The sequence below is a fragment of the Nerophis lumbriciformis genome, linkage group LG16 (assembly GCF_033978685.3).
Source record: "Nerophis lumbriciformis linkage group LG16, RoL_Nlum_v2.1, whole genome shotgun sequence".
Lineage (NCBI taxonomy): Eukaryota > Metazoa > Chordata > Actinopteri > Syngnathiformes > Syngnathidae > Nerophis > Nerophis lumbriciformis.
In genome coordinates, this window is record NC_084563.2 from 16,653,118 (window position 1) to 16,665,423 (window position 12,306).

The 12,306-nt window shown below is 36.6% G+C and overlaps 1 protein-coding gene across 4 annotated transcripts in view; it reads right to left on the reverse strand.

Moving 5' to 3' along the window:
* Positions 1-12,306, reverse strand: part of diaph2 (diaphanous-related formin 2) — a 1,014,494-nt gene that overhangs the window by 611,197 nt on the left and 390,991 nt on the right. For all 4 annotated transcript variants that reach the window (XM_061976707.1, XM_061976705.1, XM_061976704.1 and 1 more), the window contains 2 exons: positions 7,704-7,822; positions 4,025-4,089 (listed from right to left, as the gene is read on the reverse strand). In XM_061976707.1, the coding sequence (XP_061832691.1) occupies positions 4,025-4,089; positions 7,704-7,822 (184 nt within the window). The remainder of the gene's footprint in view (positions 1-4,024; positions 4,090-7,703; positions 7,823-12,306) is intronic.

Consider the following 12,306-nt stretch of genomic DNA (forward strand, 5'->3'; position numbering starts at 1 on the left):
TGGTTGGATTATGTTAATTTAAGTTAAGTTAAAGTACCAATGATTGTCACACACACACTAGGTGTGGCGAAATTATTATCTGCATTTGACCCATCACCCTTGATCACCCCCTGGGAGGTGAGGGGAGCAGTGAGCAGCAGCGGTGGCCGCACCCGGGAATGTTGCTAACAGTCAGACGAACAAGCCCAGGCCAAAGCCTAACCTTTTTTTGGCGGAGGTAAGAAAGTCTGCGTTGTGCAAAGGGAAGCGCGCCACTTTCGTTTTGAAAAAAATGTTCAATGCGGGAAATAACGGTACCTCCATGACGAGTAGTGGATAAAATGAATTGTTTTTTGTGGGCTTTAAATCTGTCTGTAACTGGTTGAGTTGTGTTGCTAACAAACAGGCAAACAAGCCTAGGCCAAAACCTAACATTTTTTGGTGGAGGTAAGAAAGTCTGCGTTCGTTTCGAGCGTTTCCGAGGCGACACAGAGCCAGCCCGTCAAAATGTTCAATGCGGGAAATTAGTGAAGTGAATTACATTTATATAGCGCTTTTTCTCAAGTGACTCAAAGCGCTTTACATTGTGAAACCCAATATCTAAGTTACATTTAAACCAGTGTGGGTGACACTGGGAGCAGGTGGGTAAAGTGTCTTGCCCAAGGACACATCGACAGTGACTAGGATGGCGGAAGCGGGGATCGAACCTGCAACCCTCAAGTTGCTGGCACGGCCGCTCTACCAACCGAGCTATACTGCCCCACAATTACGGTACCTCCATGGCGAGTCGTGGTAAAGGGAATTGCTTTTTTGGGCTTTAAATCTTTCCGTACCTGGTTGAGTTATGTTGCTAACAAACAGGCAAACAAGCCTAGGCCAAAACCTAACATTTTTTGGCGGAGGTAAGAAAGTCTGCGTTCTGCAAAGCAAAGAGCGCCACTTTTATTTCGAGCGTGTCCGAGGCGACACAGAGCCAGCCCGTCACCCCAAAAAAAAACTTCAATGCGGGAAATTACAGAACCTCCATGGAGAGTCGTGGATAAAACTAATTGTTTTTTTTGGGGCTTTAAATCTGTCTGTAACTGGTTGAGTTGTGTTGCTAAGAAACAGGCAAACAAGCCTAAGCCAAAACCTAACCTTTTTTGGCGGAGGTAAGAAAGTCTGCGTTCGTTTCGAGCGTTTCCGAGGCAACACAGAGCCAGCCCGTCATCCCCAAAAAAATGTTCAATGCGGGAAATTACGGTACCTCCATGGCGAGTCGTGGATAAAAGGAATTGTTTTTTTGTTTTTTGGGCTTTAAATCTGTCCGTAACTGGTTGAGTTATATTGCTAACAAACAGGCAAACAAGCCTAGGCCAAAACCTAACATTTTTTGGCGGAGGTAAGAAAGTCTGCGTTCTGCAAAGCAAAGAGCGCCACTTTCGTTTCGAGCGTTTCCAAGGCGACACAGAGCCAGCCTGTCACCCCCAGAAAAAATGTTCAATGCGGTAAATTACGGTACCTCTATGGCGAGTCGTGGATAAAAGGAATTTTTTGGGGGGCTTTAAATCTGTCCGTAACTGGTTGAGTTGTGTTGCTAACAAACAGGCAAACAAGCCTAAGCCAAAACCTAACATTTTTTGGCGGAGGTAAGAAAGTCTGCGTTCGTTTCGAGCGTTTCCGAGGCAACACAGAGCCAGCCCATCAAAATGTTCAATGCGGGAAATTACGGTACCTCCATGGCGAGTTGTGGTAAAAGGAATTGGTTTTTTGGGCTTTAAATCTGTCCGTAACTGGTTGAGTTATATTGCTAACAAACAGGCAAACAAGCCTAGGCCAAAACCTAACCTTTTTTGGCGGAGGTAAGAAAGTTTGCGTTCGTTTCGAGCGTTTCCGAGGCAACACAGAGCCAGCCCGTCATCCCAAAAAAAATGTTCAATGCGGGAAATTACGGTACCTCTATGGCGAGTCATGGATAAAAGGAATTGTTTTTTTGGGCTTTAAATCTGTCCGTAACTGGTTGAGTTATATTGCTAACAAACAGGCAAACAAGCCTAGGCCAAAACCTAACCTTTTTTGGCGGAGGTAAGAAAGTCTGCGTTTGTTTCGAGCGTTTCCTAGGCGACACAGATTCAGTGCATGGAGGCAAATCACCCCCAAAAAAATGTTCAATGCGGGAAATGCGAGCAAATTTAAAAGCTACTTCATATATCCCCGATCCATCCATCTATTTTTCTACCGCTTGTCTCTTGACGTCGCGTGGAGCCATTACAGCTGCACTCGGGTGGAAAGTCGGGCTAGACGCGTCGCCACCTAATAAACTGAAAATATGTTTTAAGCCTGCGAAGCCAAACTTTAGTTTGTGGGGTATTTACATCATTAAAAGTTATATTGTTAGTTTACTTTTCTGAGAAACGTTTTCCAGACTGATACGACCACTGTAGAGGACACAGCTTCCCATCAAGTAAAAGTTGAAAGACTAAGCTGTCCATTATTGTTAGATTGGATGTTTGTAAGATAGTAATTGAAATATTTGCTTGAAGCAGGTTTCTCTGCTCTGAAGAGCAGGGAAACCTGCGAAACAGGCTTTCTGCGAAACAAAAACAGATTTCTCTGCTCATCAGGGGATTTTATTGAATAAAATCCCCTGAAGAGCAGGGAAATCTGCGAAACAGACTTGTGGGGATGAAATAGCCTCTGTGTTTTTTCCTGACCTAACGTATATTCCACTCTACCCCGGTATTGAGCACTGTATAACGGATAAACCACAGAAACCTCATATATATATATATATATATATATATATATATATATATATATATATGTATATATATATATGTATATATATATATATATATATATATATATATATATATATATATATATATAATTTATTTTTTATATATTTTTTTTCACTTCCAACAGTTTACATATTTTAACAAATACAGACCTGTCTTTTGATAATACGATATGATTAGTTTTATGTTTTTTAATCTTTTATGGCTATGTTGTCAAGTATAACACCTGTTTTTTTTTAATAATGGGGAAATGCATAATGTGCAATATTTGTAAAAAAAAAACAAGTTGCAGAGAGGAATATTTGAGGTTGGGTAATTTCAGCCTCGAATGGGTCGGTAATTCATGACAACATTAACAGTGGCCAAAATAATCTTAGTTTTACCGTGCCTTGCGGGGCAAGAATGAAAGAAAAAAAGCTTGGGTTGAGTTTATTGAGTTCAAAAAGTATTATATATATATATATATATATATATATATATATATATATATATATATATATATATATATATAGATGTTTTATACAACTGCCCATTTCTGTTGCATTTCAGAGGTTTAATGGCAGTTCAACTCATTTACGCTTAACAAAGCTCTGAGAAATAAGTTAATGTTTTCTAGCGCCATCTGGTGTTTCAGCGGCGCAATTATACCCAAACAATATTTTCTTTTTCAATCGACAAGAATGACATTCATTTGATTTTCATGGAAAATATGCCAGGATTAGGCTGTTAAATGCACAGTTAGTATAAGAGTTAATAGGGCCAAAAAGGTCTTAGGAGAAAGTGTGTATGTTATGTATGTATCCTACTCTACAAAAGTTGCAATCAAAAACAAAATGCAAATTTATAAAACTAAAAAAATTAAAACTGGTGAAATTCCAGACCGCTAACCTTTAAACTGAACAATCATATCACATAAGGAACACATGTTTTGTCCATTTCGGGCCGTAGGGTTGCACAAGGGTTAACATGTAACACGACGTGTAAAAGTCACTTTATTATCGGGTAAAGCGCTTCGCAAAGAGGCCCCTCTAGATGCATCAAAACACTTGCAGAAAACTTAACTCGAGGTCTGGCACTGTGCACAAATCAGAAGCCGGCCATTGATTCTCGTAATGCTGATACGGATCATGTAGCGTCGCAGCCAGCTATTGATTAAAGCATGGAAAATCAATAGCTTGTCTGGGAGCTCTGCGGAAGAAAAGACTTGCCTGATAGGAGTCGGCAAAGCAAAGGGGGGTGGGTGGCCGTTGAAGTGATGAATGCCTCACCTTTTTGGAGTACTCTGCAGCTTTCTGCTCGCTCTCTTCAACTTTGGCTTTGTCCACACATTGTTCTGCAAAACAGCAACGCAACATTGCAACACCTCACATACATCCACATTGTTTAGGTGATTTTTTTTTCCAGCGTCATGGAAGTTTCGGCTACTTTTTGGTAACCAACACCTAGGTTTTTTCTGGTGAAAGTTCTGAGTTAAAACTAGGGATGTCCGATAATGGCTTTTTGCCGATATCCGATATTGTCCAACTCTTTAATTACAGATACTGATATCAACCGATACCGATATCAACCAATGTATACAGTCGTGGAATTAACACATTATTATTCCTAATTTGGACAACCAGGTATGGTGAAGATAAGTTCCTTTTTTTTTTTTAAATAATTAAATAAGATAAATAAATTAAAAACATTTTCTTGAATAAAAAAGAAAGAAAAGCAATATAAAAACAGTTACATAGAAACTAGTAATTACTGAAATTTTTTAAAATTAACTGTTAAAGGTTAGTACTATTAGTGGACCAGCAGAACGCGCCAATCATGTGTGCTTACGGACTGTATCCCTTGCAGACTGTATTGATATATATATATATATTGATATATAATGTAGGAACCATATAATAACTTTTGTGTGAATGAGGGTAAATAGGGGAGGGAGGTTTTTTGGGTTGGTGCACGAATTGTAAGTGTATCTTGTGTTTTTTATGTTGATTTAATAAAAAAAAAATAAAAAAACATACTGATACCGATAATAAAAAAAAAACATACCGATAATTTCCGATATTACATTTTAACGCATTTATCGGCCGATAATATCCGATATTATTGGACATCTCTAGTTAAAACCTTTATGACCTGAGGTGTCCAAACTTTTTCCACTGAAGGCCAATAATATATGTCATTTTTAAAGCCATTGCAATATCATAAACTGCTATATTTTTCCCAAGCTTTGGACCCTGCGGCTTGTAAAAAGGTGCGGCTTATCTATCTATTTTTCTTTGCTAACGACTAGAGATGTCCGATAATGAGTTTTTTGCCGATATTCCGATATTGTCCAACTCTTAATTACCGATTACGATATCAACCGATATCGATATATATTCGTGGAAGTAACACATTTTCATGGCTTATTTTGTTGTGATGCCCCGCTGGATGCATTAAACAATGTAACAAAGTTTTCCAAAATAAATCAACTCAAGTTATGGAAAAAAATGCCAATATGGCACTGCCATATTTATTATTGAAGTCACAAAGTGCTTTTTTTTTTTTTTAACATGCCTCAAAACAGCAGCTTGGAATTTGGGACATGCTCTCCCTGAGAGAGCATGAGGAGGTTGAAGTGGGCGGGGTTTGGGGGGTAGGGGTTAGCGGGGGGGGTGTACATTGTAGTGTCCCGGAAGAGTTAGTGCTGCAGGGGGTTCTGGGTATTTGTTCTGTTATGTTTATGTTGTGTAACGGTGCGGATGTTCTCCCGAAATGTGTTTGTCATTCTTGTTTGGTGTGGGTTCACAGTGTGGCGCATATTTGTAACAGTGTTAAAGTTGTTTATACAGCCACCCTCAGTGTGAACTGTATGGCTGTTGACCAAGTATGCTTGGCATTCACTTGTGTGTGTGAAAAGCTGTATATATTATATGTTTGGGTCGGCACGCATAGGCAGGGTTGGCAAGTATGACTGGGAGACGCAACTGCTCGGTACTTCTCTCTACGTCTGTGTACCACTCCGTACAGCTGCGTTTTAAAAAGTCATAAATTATACTTTTTGAAACCGATAGCGATAATTTCCGATATTACATTTTAAAGCATTTATCGGCCGATAATATCGGCCGATAAATGCTTTAACGACTAAATCATGGAATGGATTAAGCAAAGAAATTGAACAATGTACTAAAATGACGCACTTTAATAAACTGTTCAAACTCAAAGTGTTTACAAAGTAAAATTAAGAAGATTCCCGAGAAACATCTTGAACCTTATTGAAAAATTAAAAAAAAATATCAATGACTTTTCAGTTTTTTTTGTTCAGCCGTTTTATTGTTTGAGGCACGATTTGGAAACAATTAAGTTATGTAAATAAACATTTACAATATAAAATTAAAGTTAAAGTACCAATGACTGTCACACACACACTAGGTGTGGCGAATATATTCTCTGCATTTGAACCATAACCTTTGATCACCCCCTGGCAGTAGAGGGGAGCAGTGAGCAGCAGCGGTGGCCGCGCCCGGGAATAATTTTTTGGTGATTTAACCCCCAATTACAACCTTTGATGCTGAGTGCCAAGCAGGGAGTTAATGGGTACCATTTTTATAGTATATTTATGCGGCTTACAGTCCGGTGCAGCTAATATATGAAAAAAATATATGCTGGTTCTATAATGTAAAAGGGTGCGGCTTATAGTCCAAAAATGTGGTGTATTTTATTTTTTTATAAAATAAAATAAAAAAGCCTGTATGTCAGCTTCGTAACCACACCGATTAATCTGATAACATAAAAAAAAAGCAGCTCCGATAGGCGAGACTACCCGTACTGAGCTGTAGCGGGGTTAGGATGATGAAATAAAATCCAGCGCTTGTGTCAAAACCTTGAGCTCATTGCAAACAAACATGGTGTAAATCGTTTGGGACTTATCCACTGTTTCGCGTGCTATTCGCACCAAATATTCTGCAAGAATTCCGCAAGGAGGAAAAAAACATTGTGCACCAACTAGGGTTGTACTGTATACCAGTATTAGTATAGTACCGCGATACTAATGAATCCTATTCTGTACTATACCGCCTCTGAAAAGTACCATTACATCCACTGTAATGATACCAAGTATAAGAGCGTATCTCGTTGATATTACTATGATTACGTCGATATTTTTTGGCATCATGTTAAAAGAGAAAGTAAGCAGATATTAACAGTAAATGAACAAGTAGATTAATAATTCATTTTCTACCACTTGTCCTTAATAATGTTGACAAAATAATAGAATGGAAAATGACACAATATGTTTCTGCATATGTCAGCAGCTAAATTAGGAGCCTTTATTTGTTTACTTACTACTAAAAGACAAGTTGTATTGTATGTTCACTATTTTATTTAAGGACAAACTTGCAAAAAGAAACATTTAATGTACCTTAAATTTTTTTTTGTTAAAATAAAGCCAATTATGCCATTTTTTGTGGTCCCCTTTATTTTGAAAAGTATCGAAAAGTACTGAAAAGTGTCAAAATACATTTTGGTACCGGTACCAAAATATTGGTATCAGGACAACACTAGAACCAACACATCAAACATCATCAGCCACCTGCTGCGAAAGAAGCTGCTCCAAAGCCAGCCGCAATTTAAATTGTAATCAACAAAAATAAGTTAATCGGTTATCGGAATATTTCTTGGCTTGGAAGAAAGTATGCCGATTTTAACATCGACATTTCAACTTTTGCCAGTTACTTTTCATCTGTTTGTCATATTATTCCACATTGCATGTGGAATAAAAATGATGAATAGTTTGTGTAAAGAGGAAGATATAAACATCCCATCAGTCTTTATCCCAGTGAGAGCAGACATTGTACAGCAAGTGACTCTTTTGTAAAGTAGTTTTAGCGACAGGCCGTTAAAAAAAATAGCATTTTGGACACCTCTGCTTTATGACGCCTCGATAAATCAAAACTATATTAGACGGGGTACCAATTAAATGGGTGAAGTCCACATCCAGCCGTCGACTGTAGCCGAAGTCCGGGTCCATTCCGCTTCGGTGCAGGACCACCTGTGACACGCATTCCTCGATCACCTTGTAGTACTGCGGCCTGGTGGGGTCACAAAGCATGAAGCACACACTGCAAAAACTGAAATCTAAGTAAGATTAAATATCTCAAATAAAGGTGATATTTGCTTATTTTCTGTCTGATAAGATCATTCTTCTCACTAAGCAGATTTTACGTTAGAGTGTTTTACTTGTTTTACGGGTTTTGGTCCTAAATGATCTCAGTAAGATATTACAGCTTGTAGCTGAGATTTTATGACCTATATTGAGTAAAACATGCTTGAAACTAGAATATCAACTGTTGCAAAGCTGTGTCATCAACACTCACAAGTATAAAACTACTTTTTTAAAGTAATAATTTCTTACTTCAAGCATGAAAAAAAAAAATCATGACTTTGACGCAATTGTGTCTCATAATTAAAACAGATTTTTTTATTTTCAATGAAACAATAGAAAATAGGTACTCACAAAGTAGTACAGTTGGCACCGTACAGTAAACTGACAGTTAATATTTAAACATTTCACCTGTGACATTTCTAACAATTTTGAACAGAAATAGTCCATGCACATTCAGATGAATTCTTCAAAATTACAATTAAAAAAATTTTGGCCGGGGGCCGGGCTGTATATATGCGCACTAATTGACTGAAAGAGCACGCACTTGGCGCGATGATGTCATGTTATCGATGGAAAAATGCATTTTTAGACAATAGGATTTGCCTGAGCGGCTAGTAGACCCCGAGAGTAACAAGCGGTTGCCTTGTTGCCTTTCCATTAAGAACAATAAATTAGTTTTTAGTATAAGTTTCTTGGTTTCAAGAAATGTAATGCCGAGCGCATATCATTATGTCAAGATAATGGCACTAGCATTTACTTAATTTAAGAATATTTTTTCAACATATTGAGCAAAGAGGTCTATTTTTTTTTTTCTACCAAGAAAAGTGCACTTGTTATAAGTGAGAATATACTTATTTTAAGGTATTTTTGGGTTCATTGAGGGTAGTTAATTTTACTTGTTTTGGAAAGTCTTGACAAGCCGAATGTTTTTGTTCTATTGGCAGATAAGTTTGCTTAGTTCAAATAAAACACCCCTCATTTTTGTATTTTTTTTCTTTTTTTTGACCACTGACTTTTTGAAGTGCAACAATTACAAGCGACATGAACGACATCAACTCTCCGTGGCTAATTAACCGTAAACGACTCGCGTGTCCCGGCTCGAGGTCACAAAATGCCAAGTCGGGGGGGGTTTCGGCGGAGAAAATCGCGGCCTTGTTAAATTTGATCGCGAGCTTCAGTCCACCTACCACGAAATGAGCAGATAATGGTGCGCGCCGGGCGTGCGCCAGTGTGTGTGTCTTTCAAGGTGACAGACAGTCGCTTGCCCTCTTGCGTAATTTGCAATCATCTCTGCCAATTAGAGCAACCATAAAAAGAGGAATGTAAATCTAATCAGTCTAATGTGTGTAGTTGAAAGCACAATGACCAGAAAAACATGTCGGCCGGTTAGAAGCGTGCGGTGTGTGTGTGTGTCAGCCCAGGGCCGCCGTATGACCTTTTTGGTAGTGGCACTATCAGCTTTAATTGCATGTGACATTTAGCAAATACATTGCCATTTAAGATGAGTTCCTAACTGAGGAATCATTATTTTCTAAGCGGACCATTGACCCCTAAGGTTCATGTGCGATTATTGGTGTGAAAATACAAAGTTGCTGTAAATCTTCTGCATTATTGTAGCTTTATGGTATATTTGTATTTATTATAGACTACTATGTATATGAATATACTATAATTTAGATTGCATATTCAGCACTACACTCTCAGACAAAACAAGGTTAATAACATTACCGATAAATTATAAAATACAACTGTGTTTTCTTTAGTATACAGTACTTATTTAAATCTATATTTAGTTATTTTTTTAAATCATGATCTTTTTTCTATGTTATGTCTGCATCACACTGCAAAAACTGAAATCTAAGTAAGATTAAATATCTCAAATAAGGGTGATATTTGCTTATGTTCTGTCTTATAAGATCATTCTACACTAAGCAAATTTGATGTTAGAGTGTTTTACTTGTTTTAAGGGTTTTGGTCCTAAATAAACTCAGTAAAATATTACAGCTTGTTGCTGATGTTTTATGATCTATATTGAGTAAAACATGCTTGAAACTAGAATATCAAGTGTTGCAAAGCTGTGTCATCAACACTCACAAGTATAAAACTGCTTTTTTAAAGTGATAATTTCTTACTTCAAGCATGAAAAAAAAAAATCATGATGCCGAGTGCATATCATTATGTCAGGATAATGGCACTAGCATTTACTTAATTTAAGAATATTTTTCAACATATTGAGCAAAAAGGTCTCTGTTTTTTTCTACCACGAAAAGTGCACTTATTATTAGTGAGAATATACTTATTTTAAGGTATTTTGGGTTCATTGAGGTTAGCTAATTTGACTTGTTTTGGAAAGTCTTGACAAGCCAAATGTTCTTATTCTATTGGCAGATAATTTTGCTAAGTTCAAATAAAATATTTTTGTAATTTTCTTTCTTGTTTTTGAACACTGACTTTTTACTGTGTAGCTTGATGGTATATTTGTATTTATTATAGACTACTATGTATATGAATATACTTTAATTTAGATTGCATATTCAGCACTACACTCTCAGACAAAACAAGGTTAATAACATGACCGATAAATTATAAAATACAACTGTGTTTTCTTTAATATACAGTACTTATTTAAATCTATATTTAGTTATTTTTTAAAGTTTAAAGTCATACTTAATTTAAGAATATTTTTCAACATATTGAGCAAAAAGGTCTCTTTTTTTTCTAATAAGAAAAGTGCACTTGTGAGAATATACTTATTTTAAGGTATTTTTGGGTTAGTTAATTGTACTTGTTTTGGAAAGTCTTGACAAGCCAAATTTTCTTGTTCTATTGGCAGATAATTTTGCTCAATTCAAATAAAATACCTAACTTTTGTATTTTTTTTCTTGTTTTTGAACACTGACTTTTTGCAGTTTAGGCATGTTTTAGCATTTTTGTGGCGGGTTTACTGACAGATATAAGTGAGAACTTCACACTACTTTATATTAGAAATGGCACTATCACATTTACTACTAAAACATGCTGATAGATTTTTGAGCGCCGTGTGTAATATTCTATCTCTGCAATGGACCATTTAAAATGTTGTTTACTTGAGACTTATCTCTTATGTTTGACTGCCATCTACTGTGTGTGTGTGTGTGTGTGTGTGTGTGTGTGTGTGTGTGTGTGTGTGTGTGTGTGTGTGTGTGTGTGTGTGTGTGTGTGTGTGTGTGGTTTTTTTAAAATGAGTAAGTATGAGTAAAACTCATAATATAATGATTTCTAATATATGTTATATATCATATTTATCCCCAGGTGCATGTTTTTGGCGGTGGGAGGAAGCCAGAGTACCCGGAGGGAACCCACGCAGTCACGGGGAGAACATGCAAACTCCACACAGAAAGATGCCGAGCCCGGGATTGAACTCAGGACTACTCAAGACCTTCGTATTGTGAGTCACATGCACTAACCCCTGTTCCACCGTGCTGCCAGCATGTTTAATGTTATTCCTGATCAAAACAATGTTCCTATCATTCCAACATTCCTTTTATTGCTAATATTAAACATGTGTTTGCATTTATTCCTGCATACAAATGTGGTGTTTAATATTATTTATTTGCATATTTAGGTTGATTGGTAACACTAAATTGGTCCTAGTGTGTGAATGTGAGTCTGAATGTTGTCTGTCTATCTGTGTTGGCCCTGTGATGAGGTGGCGACTTGTCCAGGGTGTACGCTGCCTTCCGCCCGAATGCAGCTGAGATAGGCTCCAGCAACCCCTGTGAGCCCAAAAGGGACAAGCAGTATAAAATGGATGGATGGATATCATATTTATGTGTTAATATTGCCATACCATACCATGCCAACTTTATTTATAAAGTTTGTATCTTTACATTCACCACAAAAACTGCATTGCATTATCATTAATGTATTTCATATTATTTTTTTAGATGTATTTACTTGCATCAATTTAAATGTGTATTTCCAGTTTCCACGTACATTACCCAAAAAAATATATATCTATCTATACATGTTGTTTACTTGAGACTTGTCTCTTATGTTTGACTGCAATCTACTGTGTGTGTGTGATTTTAAAAAAAAATTAGTAAGTATGAGTAAAACTCATAATATAATAATTTCTAATATATTTTATTTATCATATTTATGTGTTAGGTATTGCCATACCATACCATACCAACTTACCAACTTTATTTACAAAGTTTGTATATTTACATTCACTACAAAAAACACATTGCATTATCATTACATATAATAATAATAATATCAGAATGACCTGTAATTGCAGATATGCATATTATTTTATTACAGGACTTATTTGAGATATATTTGATCAAATCCCTTTGACAATAATTGACTCTTTTTTTTGCATATCAATCAATCAAAGTTTATTGTTATAGCCCTTAATCACAAGTG